Source organism: Anas acuta, chromosome 11, assembly GCF_963932015.1.
Source record: "Anas acuta chromosome 11, bAnaAcu1.1, whole genome shotgun sequence".
Taxonomy (NCBI): Eukaryota; Metazoa; Chordata; class Aves; order Anseriformes; family Anatidae; genus Anas; species Anas acuta.
Window position 1 is genome coordinate 18,358,868 of NC_088989.1, and position 22,699 is coordinate 18,381,566.

The 22,699-nt window shown below is 37.5% G+C and overlaps 1 protein-coding gene across 19 annotated transcripts in view; it reads right to left on the reverse strand.

Annotated features, from left to right (window-relative positions):
• IQSEC1 (IQ motif and Sec7 domain ArfGEF 1) overlaps positions 1 to 22,699 on the reverse strand; it is a 341,882-nt gene that overhangs the window by 19,477 nt on the left and 299,706 nt on the right. For 17 of the 19 annotated variants that reach the window (XM_068694436.1, XM_068694434.1, XM_068694440.1 and 14 more), the window contains 6 exons: positions 13,387 to 13,548; positions 9,906 to 10,028; positions 8,945 to 9,111; positions 6,143 to 6,282; positions 4,465 to 4,494; positions 1,987 to 2,112 (listed from right to left, as the gene is read on the reverse strand). In XM_068694436.1, the coding sequence (XP_068550537.1) occupies positions 1,987 to 2,112; positions 4,465 to 4,494; positions 6,143 to 6,282; positions 8,945 to 9,111; positions 9,906 to 10,028; positions 13,387 to 13,548 (748 nt within the window). The remainder of the gene's footprint in view (positions 1 to 1,986; positions 2,113 to 4,464; positions 4,495 to 6,142; positions 6,283 to 8,944; positions 9,112 to 9,905; positions 10,029 to 13,386; positions 13,549 to 22,699) is intronic. The other 2 variants (XM_068694437.1, XM_068694438.1) reach the window with 1 other exon arrangement.

The following is a 22,699-nucleotide window of genomic DNA, read 5'->3' on the forward strand; positions in this document are numbered from 1 at the left end:
TATTATGTATTTATAACCTGCCAGAAAATATATATATATTTTTTTGTAATTCTGCTTGCATATTTAATCTACTGAAGAAGCAGCAAACTAGCTTTGAAGTATCAGTAACTCTTAGCCAGAAGGTTTAATATTTTATCCGGAGGCAAAGCCTTTTTGTTTTCTGTTCTCCAGGACTCTACTTTTTAACATTCAAGAAGGAAAAAAACCTGCATACATATTGTGAATTGTATATGCTAGCAAAAATATAAATTTGTTTAAATTATCTTTTTAAAAAAATATCTGCTACCACAGCTTCATGTTTTTTTCTTAGAGTCTGACTACAGACAGCAAATTGTTATGGACTTCCCAATGTAAGTTTAATTCTTAGCCCTTCCTCTCACCTGCTGTGTCATCTTCCAAGACTTTCACTTTTGTGCACCTCCAAATACTGCCTTACACTATCTCATCCAATGAGGCTGTGCTTCCCCTATGTTCTATACAGCACCTATCTGAATAAAAGCTCTGAGTTCTGTGGAAACCTTTACTTTTCTCCACAACACAAGTAACATGGTGTTACTTACCGTTAATTTTGGTGTTCTAAACAGTGAATGGAACCACTCTTCCTCTTCATTATCACTTCTTTTTACTATTTCTTTCTAATTCTAACTTTTAGCTATGGCATTTTACTAAAAATAACAAAATTCTTCTACATTACTTCCAAAACTGTTTGATAAAACTACAGATGTTCAAGTAAGTAATAAAAAACATCAGGAAATTGTCAGACTGAAGATGACACTGTAAGATGACACTGTTCCACCAATTTACATCCAAACTCACATTAACAATTGAGAGTTTATACTCACAATCAAAGGGACTAACATTTTGTTGTTTTTGTTTTGTTGCTCTTGTCTTAGTTCCTGGTTTTAAGGTCTGAACGTATGAAAAAATTATATGCAATGAAACTGTACATCTGAAGAATGCCTTCTTCATAACAGAAAATTTGAAATATTTAACTTAGCTCTCCAGCTAACAGCAAAATGCATTCCAAATAAAGTGCAACAAATTTTCCTATTTTTCAGAGTAAATCAGCCATATAATCCCAAGCTGTCACTAGTTTTGAATGTTTGTTTTTCAGAAGACTGAGTCAAGTTAAATGCACACTAGAAAGTAAAGTCAACTGTAAAATATATTTCAACATATCCTGTTCCTATTTCAATGAATAAACATGCCTGGTTCATAGAACATCTGTAGAAAACAAAATAATATCTAATTTTGTTTTTCCACAATAAACTGGAATTCGTTATTTATTGAATGGAAACATTCTTTAGACAAATGAGTAAGCCAGAGGTTATTTTTGTTCTGTATAGTAAAAGATACTGTATTAAAGTACTTTGTTATAAACAAGTATAGTAATCAATAAAAGGCTTCAGTTTAAAAATAATTTCTATATAGTGAAGAAAATTAAGAAAATTTAAATATTAATCATCCTGAGAGTGTTGGAGTACAGAATAACACGTAATAGATACCTATTTCTAGAAATGCTCTTGCACTTATTGCCACTGAATTCATGGAGACAGGCATTTCTGAGTACCTCACTAGAAACCTATTCAACTCTGTAGACAGCTAAAGAATACATTAAAAAGAAAAAAAGACATTTTCCACACAGAGATCTCCAGAAAAAAAAAATAATTAGAGAACCAAATTTGTAAGTGATAGATAAAATGTCACGAACAACCTGGTGACGGTTCAGTAAAGCCCCCCCGCATCATAGTCTTTACTTACACAAAAGCATGATGATAAGATTAACAGGCAAAGATTCCCTTGTTTCAATGCAAGCATATGAATAGTAGAATAGATCTTGTAATATAATCAGGTCTGATGCTCAGTAAAAAGGTTAAATGACCGGGAAAACATTAGCCCTCTCTGAATCTTTGCATTAGCAAAGGTAATCCTACAAAAAATGCACAAACAAAAAACCCCAACCAGCTGAAACTGAAAAATACATACCACAAGAAGGTCATTAAATAAAAAGATTTCTCGCTGGTGCAACCCAAGCTTCTGAGGTTTGTTTGGATCAGGGACTTCAAACAGCCTACAGTAGCAAACGAGCCTCCGGTGGGGTAGTGAGAGAACCTGTTGTCATACAGAGGTTAATGGTTACTAAAGCAATATTTAGTCAAGAAAGAGTGCCTTTCATACTTAGAGTCTTTTTTGAATACTTTAAGTATCTTTACCTCTAAGTTCATTAGACTTTTTCATTAAAGCATCATCAACAACAACAACAAAAAGATTTTGTATGCCTCAAATTGCATAACATTCAAACTTCAACAATGTTGTTATATAAACTCTTACAGCTTGCATCCTGCATGTGGATGACAATGGAAATTTTATTAGGGATAGAGTTTTACTTTGTGGAACAAGAAAAACTTGAAAGAACTTAAGAATAAGCAGCTGGGAACTCACTGCAAATGATGTTTTCTTTCCTGAGCATTTTTATATATCAATAGTTGAAGAAAGGATGCAAAACAACTTTGGCTTTTGTGAGATGATGAATTTGCTGATGTTGTAAATTACTTTTTGTCAGCCACTGAGTTAATTCAATTTTTTCATTCCGCAATACCCAGGAAAAGGTGACATTAGAAAATAGTAAATGCGTTTTCAGGCTGGTTTATTTTCTCAGGCCAGCAACAAAACCAAGAACAATTTTCCATTTGATTATTAGAAATGCTGGCTGAATATACCTTCAGAACTGTTTTTTTCAGTTTAGAGAGACTTCACTTCTTTCAAACGCAAATGATGATGTCTTGTCAATAATATTAAAAGAAGTCCTTTAAATTTTAACAATTTGAAGTACAGAATATTCTTTGGTAACTGAACATATTTCATTTATATCTTATATTTGTTTATAATTCCTGATTCTGCATAGGAATTATGAGATTTACTAGCCAAAGGAAAAGCCAAAGACTGCTAATGCTGCTTCTTCCTCTACATCAGCAGGAAAAAACCAACCAACCAACCAAAAAAAACAACGCAATGGAAAAAGAGCTTGTTCCTGACTGGTTGTCAAATCATTGGTGACATTGCAGTTTTTCCACAAAATTGAACAGTAACTCTGCTAATAACAGATAAAATGCTAATAGCATTTAATTTATTTATGGCATTAGCTTAATTACTCACTGTCCCTGGACTTGCAAGGAGCAGGTATTAAGAAAAAAACAAAACAAAACATGACATTTTCTAAAGGAGCCAATGTCTTGACAAATGGTGAAGAACTTGATGGTTTCTATATTTCAAGCTGATGGTGAAGAACTTGATGGTTTCTAAATTTCAAGCTGACTGTTCTGGTAATTGAATAGCTTCTGTGGGTTCCCAGTGAAAAGTACCAGGAATGAAAGTTGCATGTCCTCATTCTCCCCTGCCTCCAGACTTACTTTCCCCAGTACATGGCAGTCTTAGATTTACTATAGCAAGATAAAACCCAAGGGTAGTCACTGAGTCTATGAACTTGCAAACAATTCTAGTGAGCTCTGGTATTGAAGTTCAACTATAAAAATGCTTTCCTTCATAGCAATGGATGATCATGTAAGATTCCCTTACACTGTATTTCACAAAGGTTACATCTTCCAGTTTGTTTTTACAGTCCAGTGATACTGCCAGACATGTTTCCATGAAACAATGACAGGTACTCCACTTAGGAATACAAAGCTAGCTTTGGATGTTTGTAGCTACTTACACAGGAAGAGCAAGAAATAGAAGACAGACAAATGGAATTTTAAAGTAACTTCCCTGGATTGTCCCGAATGAGGACAGCGCATTATATTGATGAAATTATAATCGATAAAATAGAAATCATTAGGAACAACTTTGTACAAGGTTATCAGATTTTGGGGTACAACGTTCACTCCTGTTCACTGAGGGTGGTTTTTTTTGGGGGGTATTTTTATTATTTATTTGAAACTACTAGCAAGAATGTTATCATGAAATGAAAGCAAGTAGAATACTGCATTAGAAGAATAGTTTTAGAAATATTATTAAACAGGTCTATCTGGAATCAATATTTTCTATGTCCATGCACCTTTCATGAGAGAACTGTTAAAATAACTGGCAATATCTTTCTAGAGCATCATTCAATACTGAAATGGACAATAAATAATAAAGACACTGGAACCCAGGTGATATACAACTGTAATTTTGCTTGCTTATTTATTTATTCTTTACTGGCTAACTTCTACAGTGATAACAGCATTTGAAATGCATGAAATGTATACTAAAATGGACTAGAAAATTCTAGGCAGTAAATTAAAGAGTGTCTTTGGGAAATATGTTCTTAAGGAAATCTTTACACTGTGGATAGTAATTAGCATAAGAATAGGAAAAGTTTGCTTGAAAGAAGCCCAATTTCTAAAAATACTTAAATGTAATGTTATGCATTATTGCCAGATAAAACATCTACAAACTTTGAATGAGTATGAGAAAAATACCTACACAACCAAGTCCATGATGCAGAGATCCAATCTACAGTAGAAAGACATATATACAAGTTCATTAAACTTCAGAGAAACACAGTATTGTATCATAGCAAGTAAATACATCACGGTCTTACTATGACTAAATGCCTATAAAGTAAAAACAAATATTTCTATCAATAAAGACTGTTGGCTATCTCCTATATTTTCTTTCACAAAGTTAAAAAGTATCTCAACCGAAAAATCCTTCATCCTAGGACTCCATCAGGGCATTGTTTTTCTTAATCCCACTTGATTTACAAGGTTCAGGATTAATTTTAGGATTTGGGTTGCCACATGCTTTAATAAAGACGAACTACACACACACACACAAAAAAAATCTCCACAGAAGCCTATATTTAAAGCTAAATCCCCAGTCAATTGTGGAAAGTAAGTTTCATATGAAAGCATAAGTGACTGTGAAAAATGGACTTTAGTATAGTTATTTCCCTTCTCCTCAAAAATACGTAAAAGTTTTTATTAATTGAGGAAATTTTGCTTTCTCTCTCTTCTGCTTCTTCCAGGAGACCTCCTCAGTATTTCCTGACTATGGAACAGAAGCAAATCAGATTTTATTTTGTTGGTTCCTCTATTTTCCCCTTTTATTTAGGGCTTTTCTGAGAAGAGATCACAATTCAAAGCTCTTTAAAAATAATAGAGACAATCTTGAGATCCATGCTCTTTTTCTTTAAAAACAAAATTAAACAAACAAAAACAAACAAAAAACCCAGTCCCTACTTCAGTAGAATTCCCCATTACTGCGAAAAAAAATCAAGTAGTACTAAGAATAGACAAGTCCTCTGTTTCTTTGGATTTGTTCTGGGCTGCCTTTGTGGCTTCTACCATGAAGATTTTCAGATGACTCTAGGACTTGAATTCTTGAAGGCTGAGTATCCATTTTCCCTTTCAATATTAGATATCATGATAAAATATGGTCTGAAAATCTTTGTGTTCTCTTAGCTCCTAAAACAGAGGGAAAAACACCATGATCTTTTTCTCTCTCCTTTTCTAACAGATGCTTTGAAAATTAATTTATATAGCAAAATATTTCTGGATTTTTCCCACGACAAAGCAAGAGGTATCTTTGGATACCCAAAACCAGCATTACAATTCCTAGGATCTGATTTCCAGTTCTCAAACAAAATGTCACAATGTCCTCTTACAAATACCAGCTCACTGAGCTAGCTGCAAAGCTCAGAAAGGCACAGGTATTAACACAACTTCTCTACTACTACTTGTAAATTCTGGAGTCATAATTGATGGCATAAATGTTGAAATACGATTCTCTACAACATTACTTTACAACACACTTTAATTCTCTTGACATATAAACATAAGAACTGACTAAAATGCAGGCATTTCCAAGTGTAATTTCAAAATTATAAAGCTTCACAGAGAGAAAACGCTGGGAAAAAAATATCTTAAAATGAGTTTAAGGCTCAGAATATCATCACTCAAGAATACCAGACTGCAACAACAGATTCATCTGCACTGTGAATGACCCCAAATTAAAACCAACCTTATAACAAATTATTATCTTGATGATTTTAATCTTTTGCTATTTAACAACCAATCTATAAATCTAAGCAACACGATTATGTATTGTCCTACATCTCCTTTTTATGTAGTAATTGACATTCAGAACAATGAAAACTTACAGGTTTCTTTCCTACTATGAGTTTTTCAACCTTCTGGACTTGGGATACGTGATCCTCATTTGTCTTCAGTTCCCGTTTGCGGATTCGCTCATAAATCCCAATCAGCATTTCTCGTGGGATATCTTCACCATCATCCACACCTGCAGAACCCAAGAGTTCTTATTATCAGATTGTTTTGTTTCATAGCTGTCACTACTTTGTCAGCTGACATCTCCCATGATGTTCTTGGGCTCCCCTTACCAAGTAGTAGAAGTTATGTTACTCAGTACTGAAGCACTGATTTTTGCCCAAATGCTTGCTATGCCCATACAAGACATTGATGGAAAGTACACCATTACGTTTTTTTTGTTTGTTTGTTTTAAAACCCTAGTCTAAAGCTAATACATAAAAAGGTTGATTTCAAATACAAATCCTTTCTTTTAAGTTTCCTTGCACAACTGTCCTATTTTTCCTCTGCTCCCATATTACTCAACACTCTGCTCACAGAAACATTTCTACAAGACAACCTTTAAGAATATCCAGCAACATGAAATTAACAGGCATTTCCTGTATAATTTCAAAACCAATTAATTTACTCTGGAAAAATAGATCAAAAAAATAGCCTATTGACAATGTTATTGTTTAGCACTGTATGAGTATCATCAGCACACAAGCATTCTAACAAATGCCCCAGAGTCGAAAGCTTGATCATGCATTTTTAACAGCAGTAGAAGGAGCCCAGTTTCAGTAAGTGTCTTAAAAGTAGATTTTCTGGGACAGGGAGATGCATATTTATGTTTCAGACGCATTTTAAAGCAACAGCCTCTTATTTCCCATTCAGAAGCCAAAATACAATATTTTGTCATTCAGTGGAATGACTGCTCAAATAAAAAATCACTGTGATAAAATATGGTTTCTTTGCAACTAGAAGCAAGCAAAACAGCTTCTGTTCTGTTCCACACTTGCAAATGTTCCACAGACTGCTCTTTGAGATCCAGGCATTTAAAGTTAAAGGCAAGGCAGTGTGTTACAAAAATGCCTGCATGAAGGAATTGCTGGCATTCAGACTGGAGTTCAGAGAGAGTGTTCTGTACTTAATGCGACAAATATGACTGCAGTATTACCCTTAGAGATGAACATCAGGCCATTTTTACATCTTAGCGGAGTTTATGTTAAAATCTCAATGCTAACTTAAATTTTGCTAAGCTAAATTTTTTGCTATTCTTTGCACCTGCTAAGAATAGGTCATTTGTTGTCTTCCCTAAATCTAAGGGAATAAAATCAACACCAGACTCTCATTTTCAAGATATGAATTTCCAGAACTCCACAGGTATTTTGTTTTCAGTAGCATTAACATGATAGTGTGTAACTGCACTCATGAACACCAATTGCCGTGCACGTGAGATGCACCAATATATTTTTTGATATGAAGCAACTTGTTTCTGTCTTTCTGTCATTCCGCCCACTTTCAGGTAAGACTGAGAAAATGTCTGCGAAGCAATACATCAGTGCTTGCTGGTGCCTGCAATGGTAATGCCTGGTAAAGCCAATGGTAAGCCTGTTTCAATACCATGCTGCTACATCCTTTGTTGACAAAAGCAGAGAGACTGTGCACTAAGCTGTGCTTGTCCAGTGCTTGAAAGCAGGGGGAGAAGATTGCAATGACTGAGCAGGCAATTTTCCTGGCCTTTGCACAAACACATAGTAATGGAACTGTAATAAAAGCTTCTTCTTCCCTATGGACACAAACTACCTTAAAAGAAAAAAGGGATTGGGGACTTCAGCTTTGTTTTGTTTCTCCAACATCTGAGTGCTTTTCTGTGATAAAGAAAATGCTGCCTGATTCCTTCTTCCTTGAATGCCCAGGAACAGCAGGAGGTATCATATCCTCATGTATAATCTTCCTCAGCTGTACAGGGACTACTTCCCCTTAGACAAAGCTGAGCACTGTCTGAGCTGATACTGCATAAAAATCTGTTCTTTTTCACCAGAAAGAACCAGAGCAGAAAGATCTGAGATACAAACATGGAATTAAAAATGTTGGACAATCTAATTATAGGCTTAGATGTGCAATAGGCTAGCAAATAGTTTCTTTATCAGAAAACATACCAGTGAAGACATTGAATAAATGTATATACTACTTACAGTGTACCTTTCAGAATGGTTTTGGAGTTACGATTCAGAACAGAGATCTGACGTCCCTTATTAGGACATTGGCTGCTATGGAGAAATAGCAAACTACAAACTGTGGAGACAGCATCTCTATGAGAAATCATTAGTAACCTTATGCTGCAGCATAGTGGTGTAGTTCACTAGCTAGACATTACATTCCTCCTCTCAGGTAGAATCTGCAACATAGTGGCACCACATGAAGATTTATATATATGCAGACTGTCTTTCTTGCAAAAAGAATTCATTCACTTTCATTCCCGTGCACAGAAGCTGCAGTCTTTATGAGTTGTCCTTTGGCTTTGTGAAGGGTCTAAGTGTGGCAAATTTCAACTGTATCTAAAAATTTAAGGCACATGGTAATGGTCACTCTTCAGCTACATTGAAAAAACTGGGAATAGAAGGGCCTGACAAGACATCTACTCAAGAAAGACAAGACAAAAATACAAAATACTATCTGTTTAGTTTTGTTTCCAGTATTCCAAAAATACAGTAAAAGTGATGGTGGTTTTAAAAGTCAAGTGAAATCAGAATCAAGTCTCCTGCATTTTGCTTTTTTCTTTTTTTTTTTTCCTCCCCAAAGAAATATGTTGTTCTTCCAGTGACAGTTGCAGGAAGAAAGTTTAATGATGACTATGGTTAGAGTTTGCTTACCCCTTAAATTCTTGACAAAGTCTTCTAGCTTCATTTTGCGTTCTGGTTTCACATTTGGACTGTACATATCTGTGTTCAACAGTATAATGGCAAAAGCTAGAATGAAGATGGTATCAGGATTTCTAAACTGTCTCACAACACCTGGGTTGCAGATACAGTACCGTTGGCTGTAGAAAAGCAAAGAGGGGAAAGCTGTCAGAGCTACTCATTACTATTCTAATTTCACCAAAAAAAACAACTGCTACGTTCCAGAGGCTGAGCAAGCTATTATTCGATTCTCCATAGTTATATTTAGTTTTCCATCCACACATTTTTATAAGGCAATTCTAGAATATGGAAGGCTTTTGTTTTCTACTACCTTTGTAGCTTCACTTCTTAGTGCAGACCCTGAGCTACAATAACTTCGATATTCTTTTTTTTATTTTTTTCGGTAACACCCATTGACACCAGATAAGAATACAGCATTGATTTTAGCTTACTGTCACATGCTGATTTACATCTCCTGCCCTGGATAATGTATGCTTGGTTGGTATTAATAAATTAATGCTATTTATTCCACTATTGCTGAAATGATTAATGAAAGGTTGAAAGCATATATACTCTGAAAGGTAAATGGTCATAATTTCACTCACATAAACTATCATATGCAAATACATCGCTAGACATTCAAAAAATCCTGAAATTTCTCTTCAGCTGATACAAGAAAGAACGTTCGGTTGAGAAGCCTTCCACATCAATGCAAATAACATCCATGAATAGCACCAGCAAAAAACCCCTACATTTCCTATCTAGTGAAACCACCACAAATACCATGCTGTATTTGAGACTGTATGTAGCTCACAAGGACAGTGCAAATAAATAAGAAAATAACCTAGATATACTCAGCTTCCCCAGTTCTCCAATTTGACAGCTAGACAATAGCAGGTTTCTGGTGACTGAATAATTTGTTTCAGCATCATACCTAAAAGCTTCAATGAGCCGTTCTACTTTCTGGGCTTCTCCTTGAACACGGATGTGAGCCTGAAATTTCCTGAGTGCTTCATCCAGTTCCATTGTTGAGAAGTCCATCTCATCCACAACACAGCTAGGATAAAAACATATTGCCATTGGGTCTTTCCATTTCTAACAGTACATTACCGAAAGTAAAATTTTGAGACCAAAAAAAACTTTCAATTTTCCACCGATTGCAGTGATTCATGGAGATTTTTGAAACCTGCAGCAGCAACTGCAATAATTGTAGGTGAACAAGAACAGATCAGTGAGAATGTGTACATGTAAGCAGAAAATAAAAATAAATTATTTATATATATATTTTTAACAGCAGAGCTACTGCAATGACAAATGTCTGTCCAACTTGAGTCACATGCCATTGCCAGGAATAATTATTGGGTTTGTGCTTTCAGGCTAATCAACTAATACTAGTCAATGCCTACAATGCTAATAAAAAAGGAATTTATACCACTTGAAATACCAAATTTCAAGCAGCTTGCAGCAAGCACAATAATATGTACCAAACAGTTATGTCCAGGAATGTTCTTAAATACTGAGAAGAAAAATTAATCTTGTCTTGATATGCTTTTACCGCTACTGTAATTCTCATCTCCGCATCATTTACTATGTCTTTCAGTTAATATTTATATAGGAATAATTACTTTCTTGCTCTGAAAATACAGTGCTGACAAAAAAATAAAAAGGAACAAGTTTAATATAATTAACAATGCGAACAATGTCATTCTAACACTGTTTAAAGACTACTTTAAAATCAGAAGCTTATACATTTCATTTGTTTAAACTTTGCTTTTAGTTTCTGAATAAGCAGGCATGAATCACTGAAAGTAACAACACTGTAATGCAGAAACCACAGAAAGAAAGCACAATCCAGTTTTAAAAGCCTTTCTTATATGTATAGCTTACAATGATAAATTAGAGTAGCTCATATTTTTGCTAGTAATGTTATAACTACCATAGATTAATACTAAAGCAATTTATTCACTTTACCTTGTATATTTTTTCTTTTATGCAGAAGTGAAAGGAAACAAACAGCCTTGGTATTTCTCACGCCCTTTACAACCCACACCTAAAAACCTATTATCAATTCTGCAATAATGTTTACTGTCTTCCCACCTATTATAAGTTCTGTAACACTTTCAAAAGGTCTTTTCTCCTTTAAAGATGTATAGCACATGTGCAGACAAGCTGGAGTCAAACTGTAGTAATTAAAGCAATGAAGGACCTCCAGAAACATGCTGCCAACAGCGTAATAGGGAGGGGGCAATCTTCTTTATACAAACTACAGAGACAGTGGATACACCACCATGGTCAATGTTCCTAGCTGGAACCAGTACTGTTCTGCGAATATTTTAAAATAGCAAGCAAAATGTCTTTAGTGGCTATGTCATGACAAAAAAAAAGAAAAAAAAAGTAAAAAAAAAAAAAAAAAGTAATTATTTTGGTTAGGTCTACAGCAAATGAAATCATGAAGGCAGTAATATCAGGAATACTTGTTAATATTTTGTTAACAATGGTTAACAAAATGATAACCCTTAATAAATGGTATCATAATAATAATGATAAAGAGAACATGATTATAGACTCTAGACACTGCAGGAGATCTGGGCTATGTATGTACTGTGGGTGAATAAGCCTGTACTGAAGACACATCTTTACTATTAGAGCTGCATCTTGCAGACATGAAAGCAAGAAGCAGCCTGGCAAATACATGTAATTGAACCTTCTTCCTGGGATCTATCTCCTGCTTCCTACCTCTTTACAAAATTTAGGCAAGGGGGGAACATACCATTTGGTGGGGCAAGACACCTACAAGCGCCTTGAATCTCTACTGTACTGTTTCCCTGCACTCTTACACATAACCGTGCAGTGGAATGAACTGGAATAATGGAGTGAGCACAGCAACAGAACATCACTTTTTCCTTTTGCTCTTAGCAGCATTCTTCATGAAGATTTTATTTTATTCTTCCTTTGAGTAAGTGACTATATTTTGTTATCTAATGCAAAGTCAAGACACAGTAAAAGGCCAGATTCTCAGCTACATCTCTACCGCATCAGGTACTCCTTGGTCAGGCAGGGAAAGCTGAGGCTCACTGCAGAACAGCAGTGGCTCCAGGAGCATGTCTGATATGCTCCACTTATTGGCCGGGGCAACATGAAGTGACTGTGCCAGCCCCCTGCCTCTACCACTGCTTTCTGCTGCGCGTGGTACTATAGAAGAAGGCAGCCTTGAGTAAGACAGAGGAACAAACCAGAAGATCTCTAAAAAGCATCTATGGCACATGGATATGTGCCATTAAGCATATTAATACAGTGTTCAAGCTTGCATTTGAAATAGATAAGTTCTGACAGTGTAGTAATAAGATCAGGATGACTGTATGGAATACAACCAACATGTTTACAGTATGAAGGCACCGAAAGCAGACTGTAACAAAAATGCAAAGAAAATATAAGGCATTTGCACACATTTTATACCATGATACCATAACCTTAATGATTCTGAGAGGTATCAACAGTATCAAGAAACATTCAGTCCTCAGGAAGGGCCATGGCCATAGATTAATGCAAATTGAAGCACAGCTTTTATTATACTCTGGTAAAAATTGTGCTCAGAATTCCTCCTAGTCTTCCCTAATGTGCACAATGTTGTGGGGTTGGTTTTTCTTTTTTTTTTTTTTCTTTCATTCTCAGCAGTCCTGTTAAACAACTAACTAAATTTCCTATACAATACCTTGAACAAAAACTGGACTGTGATGTATTCATGTTTACAGGTCAGTGTATCATATGTTAAAAATCCCCCAAAGAACAGATGTTTGAAATGAACAGCCTCTTCAAATGAGGCGATTTCTTTTTCAGTCTACTTGTAATATAAGGACTAGAAATTTAAGACCAATCTGCTAAATGTCTAGTTTTCTGCTTCTATTTTTTTCAAATCGTTTTTATCTAAACTTTTGAAAAAGACCATTTTGCGTAGATCTTGTCTATACATGGTGAAATCCCTGTTTATCTAACATCTGAGCCATTTAGTTGTAAAAATTATTTTCATATTGTTACTAATGAAGCCTTATGCTGCATATAAAACAATTTTGTTTCATTCATTCATATTAGAGAGCCTGACTAAGGAAAAGACTTTGAAAAAATGTACTCTAACACCAGTGAAATTAAAGCATAAATTTGGAGTAAATGTACATGACTACAGAGAATATAAATCTTTCTGGGTCAATAAAAGAAACAATAGCTCAGCTGGAGAGCAGAGAAATAAATATTCACTTGTATTCACGCTTTCATTTTCAATCCTTAGAGTCTAGTTTCACCCTCCTTCAGAACAGTATCCAGAGAGATGGGCCAAACATTCAGTGCAAAACTTCCTCTAGCATGATGAAACACCTTGAAGATTGAAATACACTTACCGCCTCCCCACATAAAATACTTACTCTAACACATCTCGGTTGAACTGTTTTTGTCGATTGCCCAGAAATTCTCCAATCATCTGTCTGCTGAGACCTTTTCTTTGCAGGAGAAAGTGGGCAACACCAACTGGAGTGTCGGGCACAAAACCTCGCTCAATTAGGTACTGGACTCCTTTCTCAGGTTTTCTGAGGAGAAATGAGAATGCAAAACATTATTATATATTTTTTTTTAATTCTCCACTGAAGCATCTGACAAACATTACAACAATTTTGCCATCACTTTTGACTAGCATATTATCGGTACGGTCTCGTATAGTTTCAGGATAAATACAACCATGCCATAGAACATACCGTTCACTGTTAATAGCTTGCTAGTTTTGAAACAGATCTTTGCATGCGCTGTTACACATTTCCCTGCTTCACACTCTTTTTCCATAGAGAAGCTTTATATGTTCAGCTTCAGGAATGAAAGTCAAAATTTGTCCATGCAAAAGATAAGCCCAACAGAAAAAAGAAAACCAAACTAAAAAAAAAAAAAAAAAAAAAAAAAAAAAAAGAACCCTGGCATCCTCAAACTCCTGCTCTCAAAAGTTTAGCTAATCAAACACAAACCTCTGAAAAGGTATAACTTGCAAGCTAAGAATACCAAAAATAAGGGGAAAAACCAAATTAAGTCATGAAAAAAGAAGCATTACAAATAATAGAGTTCTGATCTAATTTACGCGTATTTTCATGTCCTTTACCACACCCCTTACTCCAGATTTACCTCCCTCAGACTGGCACCTTTGTATTTTCTGGAGTATTTTCACATCCCTTTACACCTCACTTCTAGATGTGGCCTATCTCAAAGCAAGCTGAAAATACTAATTATAACGTATTAAGAAGCCTGTGTTGAGGAGGGAGAAGATTTTTAGTAATAAAATTGGCTGCTTACAAAGGCAAAGGCTGCTTGTATTTTGAAGTGATGCAAAATTCCCCTCACAGCGTATACTGTGCACAGCATTTGCCAGTAGTGTGACACAACAGATAACCATAGCTTCTCTTAAATATATTAAGGGGGTATCTTTACAAAACCGGTTTCTCATACTTTTTTACATTATTACACACTTAATACCCTATTAAGAGTTAGTTAGATCAGAGGAATATACAGAATTTAATCAATGTAGAGTTATTAAATCTCAGCTTCTAGTATTAGGCTTTCTGGCTCTTTCCATCTGAAGGAACTTTACATGTACACCATCATTTTCTAAATACAATTTTGCAAGCTGTGCAGAGGAAAACGATCTGGGGGTGTTGATGGATGCTTGCCTGAACATGAGCCAGCAGCATGGCCAGGTGGCCAAGAAGGCCAACGGCATCCTGGCTTGTGTCAGGAGTAGTGCAGCCAGCAGGGCCAGGGAGGTGATTGTCCTCTGTACTCTGCTCTGGTGAGGCCACACCTCGAGTACTGTGTTCAGCTTTGGGCCCCTCACTACAAGAAGGACATCGAGGCCCTGGAGCATGTCCAGAGAAGGGCTACAAAGCTGGTGAGGGGCCTGGGACACAAGTCCTGTGAGGAGCAGCTGAGGGCACTGGGGGTGTTTAGTCTGGAGAAGAGGAGGCTCAGGGAGACCTCATTGCTCTCTGCAACTGCCTGAAAGGAAGGGGTGGGGAGCTGGGGGTCGGCCTCTTCTCACAGGTAACTAGTGATAGGACCAGAGGGAATGGCCTCAAGTTGTGCCAGGGGAGGTTGAGGTTGGAAATGAGGAGACATTTCTGCTCAGAAAGAGCAGTCAGGCATTGGGACGGGTTGCCCAGGGAGGTGGTGGAGTCACCATCCCTGGAGGTGTTCAAGGAGAGGTTGGACCTGGTGCTTAGGTACATGGTTCAGTGGGTGACATTGATAGGGTGATGGTTAGACCGGATGACCTTGGAGGTCTTTTCCAACCCTAATGATTCTGTAATTCTAAATGATCTCCTTCGCACTCAGAAAGTACCTTTTTCATGCAAGCAGTGTTAATGCTATGTTTATACAATTCCGATTTGTTTTCAGAATTCTTTGTCTTTCTGAATTTAAATTTGCAGCATCGAACAAAACCAGGAATAATTTGCTCCATCCCCCTTGAAAGCAAAGTACGTGTGCCTGCAAGTCAGGAGACTTCCTCTGCAGCAACTGTCAAGTCAGAAAACAAAGAACACGACCGCAAAGCACAGCTTGATCCAAAGATAACCTTTACTTTAGATGTAGAAAATGCTGTATCATTACTTCTGACACTAAACCACAACTTAAATTCTTTCCCCTTCCCTCTGATAAGCCTGAACATTTAAAATCATCACAGAAGTTACACATGACGTAGTTGGTATCAGTTCCTATGCAGCTGTATCATTTTACACAAGTTGGTTTCTGGTGAAATACACAAGTATTTCACACACGAAGCTCTGCTTCTGGCTCAGTGATATGAAATCGCTTTGTCTAAATGCACTTCCAACCAGGCTGGACAAGAAGAGGAGACTGAGGGGAGACCTCATCGTGGTCTACAACTTCCTCACGAGGGTCGTCCTCTGGGCAGCCCGGAGTTGGACTCGATGCTCCTTGTGGGTCCCTTCCAACTCGGATATTCTGTGATTCTACGATTCGAAGACACCAAAGCAGACTTCAAATCCATTCAGCTACTGGAAGCCAAAAGCTCTTTACCCATTGATTCTTCCTGCACGCCGAAGTGAAGCATCAAGAAGTTTTGCAGTCTAGGATCATTTAGAAATGATCCAATTTGTCTTAAATGTTGTGACATAGCAGCAATACCTGTTAACTCTGAATAGTAATAACATGAAAATGAAAACTGTAGGAAATCAGACTACCCTTTCCTTGTGTGCTAAACCAAACTGTGGTAGCAGTGGCAGGAACTGCAGGTTAACAAACATGTAAGAGTTATTTACACAATGGAGAAAGTAAACAAGTTAACTTCCTTTCTTTCTGATTCAGCCTTATCCACTGAATTTTCCAGCTAGAGCTCAATAGAATGGCATTATATTATTTTGAAATCCGTCCACTAGAAAGCATTTACTTCTGTTCTACAAAAAAAACAACTGCAAACCTAGAGAATCTGACTGACAGCAATTGAACTTGTTTCAAGTTGACTCCAGCCAACAGCCAAGCATGTAGATTAATCCAGCAGAGAAAACTGCTAAAAATAAAGAACCCAACAATTAAAGGGTTTACGTGGATAATTTCTACTACATTCTGAGATGAGAACTGTAACTTTCTGTAATGTTTGATCTGTTTTTGAAGGTTTGATATTCATCGCTGCAACAGGGATAAAGGATTTCTTAGAGCAAACACTAGCCCGGTAATTGTTCTTACAGGCAGAGCCTGGGCCTTCAGATGGTCTTCTGGTACTTCACCCCAAGAAACGTCAGCCTCCCATATAGCATATTCTAAAGGACGGCATGGAAGAAAAGTAGCCAGGGGAAGCTGGTGGGGGTCTGGAGCTGTCGGTGTCCCACTCACTGAGCAAGTCAGTCTGCCAGTTCTCCAGTTTTCCCATTACCAAAATGAGTACTACTTGGCTCGCAGAAGAGTTCTGAAGGTTAAGGGTTATAATCTGAATTTGCACAAATAAAGCTCCAAGTAAATGAAGTTTCTCTGTCTAACTGCAGGTATTAAAATTCAGAGGAAGTAAAAAAGTCTTCTCCACTGGGTACCTCCCCAGCTCCTGTTCAGCTCAGAAACTCCTGCTTTGGCAGTCTATTTTGCTGACAACATTTTTGTCATACTTTTGTTTTTGATGATCTGAAACCCTGAACTCATTTTAGACTGTTGACCAAGCAATTAAATTTAACAGGAATTAAATGTTAACAAACAGCTTATTGGAAAAACAACCTCCTGTTTTTAGTCACCTTGCAAGCTAGGGAGATTCAGGGGGATTTATTGCTGCTGCAGGCTGCCTCCCGCCCCCAGCCAGGACTGACATCATTGCATGTGAGAGGAGAGGTAAGTAATACAAGACTGGGGCTCTGTGAGAGCAATCGGAAATATTGAACTTCCAATCAAATTTTGCTTAAAAGTGAAGTTACCAACAGGTTAAGGGAGAGGCATGTACAGGATGCTTTCCCTTTCTGTCTTTTAACATGGGTAATATTTTTCCTCTTTGCAGAGTCAGAGAAATTGAAGAACTAAATAGCTCCTTGGAAATTTAAGTCATCCCTGACATTATAAATTTCAAATATTACTAAGTATGAAGGAATTGGCTAAACACAGCAGGAGGGCATGCAGGTTGTGGGGTTGACTATACCCAAACTACCAGAAACGTTTGTTCCTTCTCAATGAAGGACAAAGTGTGCCAGGTAGCCGATGGCATTTCTAGGAGGGCAGGAGAAAACAACACAAGCAAATGAGGACTGTATTGCTGGCAAAATCAGATATTTTTAATCGGACAAACTGTTTCACTAAACCCTAATTTTCCTAAAGTTCATGACTGGAGGTGGAAGTGAGTGGGACGTGACAGGGTCATGGATTTGACATGAGGTGGGACAACTGGCAGAAGCAAGGATAACTTATGCCAGTTGCCCCATCTCATGTCAAATCTACTCAGAACTGAGAGTAGATTCTTCTCCAGTTACAGCTAAGAGCCTTCTGTGATTAGGAAAATTCCCAGTGATGGCTTGTTAATTACATCTACCAACAGCAGGGAAGATAAGAGGCTATAAATAGCAAGAGTGGAAACTGCATAAGCGGTGTGTTTATTTTCAGATTTGAATATATTAACTAATAGCAAAATATACCCTCTAAAATTAGCATCTTACATCATTGAAGATAAACGTATTTACAGAACTTTTCATCTTTACAGGATTGGTACAATGCAGCCATGTCTAAAACAAAGCTAAAAATCTATCTCAAAAATATAGATCAACAGGAATCTATTGAAAGGAAGAAAAAAATAACTGAAAAAGATATAGAAATAAATATTTAAATTCAATTTTCAGATGCTGCAAAAGGGCTAAGGAATTTACCAGAAACTGATTCACAGCAAGACTTTTTGAATGATTTAAAGCAACATTTAGGGAATGAATGCAAATGAATGGAGAAAGTAGTGCAGCTTCAAAATAACTAATCAAAAGTGTACATTTTAACAAGTATGCTTTTAGAGAGTACTGGTCATATCCAATAAAAATGTTATCTCTGTGTGTTTCTGAAGACACATTGGATTCCTCCATCTCGTCATTTCTTAATATGAAGAACATTTCAGGAATGAAGACTGCAGCAAAATTTAACACAAAGACAACACTAAGGTAAGAGAACAGAAAAAAGACAAAAACAATAAACAAACAAAAAAAAACATGTCCCCCATCAAACCAAGACAACAGAAAATCCCTGCACATCACTGCTGTTTCTTTTGCCCCTTAAATTCATTTGAACTGGTGTGTTTAGAAAATTTAAAAGGCATTATGATTACTAGAAGGAGATGGCTTGTTTACTCAGCAAGTTCTACATGCAGTACTGAAAGCATAAATTCAGGGGAAGTTCATACAGCTTGCTGACATTTGTATAAATCTCATTAGATCAGCAGTTTGCTGGCAGAGCATTTACAGTTTCTGAAGCTGAGGAGTTGTTGCTTTTTTTTTTCTCCCCTTTAACAGGTATGCAAATTGGACCTAGAAAAGTCCAAAAAAGGTCGGTATGTTCAGGAGCTTTGCTGATGTAACCGATGCACAAAGCCCTTTTTAAAAAATGGACTCCTGTCATACAGGGTAGAAGAGGAGAAAAGCTCAGACAGGGTTATAGTACCAGTCGGTACATTGAAGAGAGAAATGTCACTCATCCAAGTTTTAACTGTACAAGAGGGGAAAAATAAGTTTCTTTTCATTAGAGTGTAAACCACAGATACGTAAGTAGCACAGTATTTTTATAAAAACACTGTACTCCTAATATTTTTAGTGACATGACCAAATTTGTAAGGAGAGAAGTGAGCCAGACACCTGTAATTCTGCATGTGTCATTATTTGTCTCAAGGCACTTTTCCGTGGCCTGAGGAACCACTGCCAGACCATATTAGGGTATGTGTTGTTATAAAAATTTATACCACGTGAGAATTTGCCCCAAATATCACTAATCTGCAAAGAAAATCACCAAATAGCTGTTGCAGAACATTTGGATTGCCAATGACAAAACCCAGCCCTACAGCTCCACAGATTATTAAATATGGGCTGTCAAAATCATGTCATCCCAGTCACTGGTTTGACATTTCCTCTGCTTGAAGTTTTTTTTCAGAGACACTCAAGATGTGCCAGAGTTTGAGGAATGCTATTGTACAGCAGGTCATGAAAAGACGTAAGGAAACCAGGAAAGCCACAGCCAGAACCAGCTCCTCTTGTTGGGCTGGGAAGGGTCACCACGTCGGATGACTGACTTCCTGAGTCAGGCAGTGGTGCTCACACAACCCAGCGGGTAGCGCAGGAGCAGAGACAGCCACGCAAATTGCTGTTTAAGCCACAAAGAGTCAGAAATACACCAGCGCATGCTGCTGCTGCTTGTTGGACATAAAGCAACACCAAATTTCAAATGTTAGTGGTACTTGGCAAGTGTGGCTTTGTATTATCCAGACACTCCAAATGTTATCTTTCAAATGCTAGGAAATACTATTTCTGCAAAAACACGGTGATGAATCTGAAAAGGGAGTTTGACAGAGGAAAACTTTTAGCCAGACATTAGATGGTAATGAAGAGACCAGCTCTTATTTAGCATTTACTGTTACCTACCAGATGTACTGGTACAGCCAGACTTACTGCAAAACCAACAACGCGAACGTGAGGGCTGTGCTTTGGTGAGCCCTTCAGTGGCACTGCCAGTGTGTGCTTTATCTCTTATCTCATTCCCCTTGCTAGTTTAAGACTTCTTGACAAACTGAACTAGGAGACAAAGTTTTCTTCTTGTGTGTGTGTGTGTGTGTGTGTGTGTGTTTTTAATCCAGACAAGCTCCCCACCTAGCTGCACAATCACTTGTATTAAAAAAGCCGGAAGGCGCACACTACCCTGAAAGAAGCATAAGCCGAGAGAATCTCGCAAACAAGCGCTACAAATGTTTCTTAGAGGCTGTCATTGCTAACAGAAACAGATCACAAACATGCTGCTGCCAAAGAAATCTTTTCATGCTGGGGGTGGAGAGTTTAATGCAGCTCCGATGCCAGCCCTTGTTTAAATAAATAAATAAACAAATCAAATCTTCCTTGTGTTTGATACCAAAGATCCCATTTTGGAAATATTTACAGTTCTCACAAAACTAAGCATTAGCTTAACGCTAAATTCCAGGGATGACTCTCTTAATAGCAAGAGCCTAAGACTTTTCTTGGTTACACTGAAGAAGTCAACTACTTTTTAAATAGCTCATGGTACCAACAAGCTGATCGAATGCTCTCCGTTTGGCAGGCAGCTACATTGTCTTCCTATGGCTGTACTTCTTTCTTCGTGTTTGTTCAATACCGTACTGCTGCCACAGTGAGCTAGGAGAATCACTATGCCTATTTTAAACCTTCTGGGAAAGAAAACAATATACTTAAAATACTACCAAAATTAGTGCCAAAACAACTTGTCGGAGTTCACTCAACTATGCAGCAAGGAAAACAGGGACTGAAAAGCAGAAAAATCAGAAAACTAACTGTATCTTCCCTATGTTACACAGCTGTCCAATGAAGAGAAAGAAGGATACGCTGCAAATTGAGTCTTCTGGTAACTACAAGAAAGAATCTCTGGGTCAGGAAAGTAAATAAAGAAACTGCACATTTCTCACAGTTTCTCTTTATTCCACGGAGAGGCAGTTATTCACACTACTTGGACAGAAACCCTACAGGTTCTCCCCACTAAATTATGAAATTAATCTTCTCAGTCACTTTGCCTGTTTCACTGAAGACCAAACCAAAACTCTTCCACCAGGAACGTGAAGGCTTACTTGCAATTACACCCAATTACCTGGAGTAACGTCCTTTCAGTGAAAGTTAATTTACACTCCTGACACTAACAAAAGAATGTTCTAGGAAGTGATCTCAATGACCGGTTTTATTTCATGTGGGAGCAAAAGAAAGACAGGAAATTCTGCAGACATCTGTTTTCACAGAATGAATAACGTATCTAAACAATACTGCCGCTACTTTCCAGCTGATCAGTTTCTTTAGGTGACCGTTACCTAGCAAAGTGCTAGGAGAGGATGCGTTCCACATTATCACCTTACTGAATGTTTAGGCTTGCCTTAAAAGTAACACCTGAATCAGATTGATTGGAAAACTGTATCAAGTGCAGGGTGTCTGAAAGTCACCTAAAGGATCCAAGCAGAGTAAGGCCGAGTCGCTCTAATAAAGGGGAAAGAATAAAGTGCAAAACTATTGCAGAAGTAGGGTTTTTCTGTACGAGAAGCATCAGCCTTGGGGAGCAAAGCAGTTAGCAGAGCTAAGAGCCATAAGCTTCAGAACCACAAGCACTTCCAGTGCAGTCGTGGGACATGTCCCGGCTGGTAAAAACAGCCCTGAGTCATCATGTTATAGCAGATTCTGTAGCACAGTTATTTTTTTTTTTTTCCTTTCTTCTCTCTCCTCACAGGAAAGAGAATGTGAAAGAAATGAACCAAAACATCCTGTGAGGATTTTCTCACCTTCTCTGACCCCATTGCATCTGTGCATTTCTCAAAGAGCAGGGAAAAGAGCTTGCAGCAGCCAGTAGAACAAAACACACTCCACTTTCAGACAAGATACATGAAAAACCTGCTGGTTCTCTCAGATCTATCTACCAGGACTAAGTATTGCTTTTGTGTTTATGCAACTGTGAAATGAGGCATTAAGATATGAGACATGAAGATGACTACCTCCTTGAAATTGAGGAGCAGTCCCGGTCTTCACATTTTCTAGTGTCCCTGCCCTAAGTTCTCCTTCCACACCCTCACTCCATTTACACATAACAGAAGTACTTCAGCTTCAATTTTTGCAATTCTGTTGACTGTAGATGTGAAGCATTAGGTTGCATTTACTTTTAAAGGGGTACCTGTTAAATTGGCAATGCAGAAATACAGGCAAAGATTTTCAGATTCTTCCTTTACAGATCCACCAAACCCCAAATCAGTTGACAGTTTGAATTGTCAAAAGGGAGCTAAGAGCTGGTGCTCCTTTCTCTTTTCCTTAACTCTTTTTCTGAAGGCTCCTATATGCAGCCTCCCCAGCTCGCTACTCCAACTGTATGCCCACGAAAGCAGCTGGCCACATTTTTCATTCTCAGAATCCGGTCACTTGAGATTTGGGCGGGCAAGAATGAATTAAAATTCTGGCATCCAGAGCCACATCAGATGCAGGGCTGGGAGCTGCTGTTCAGTCAAACTCC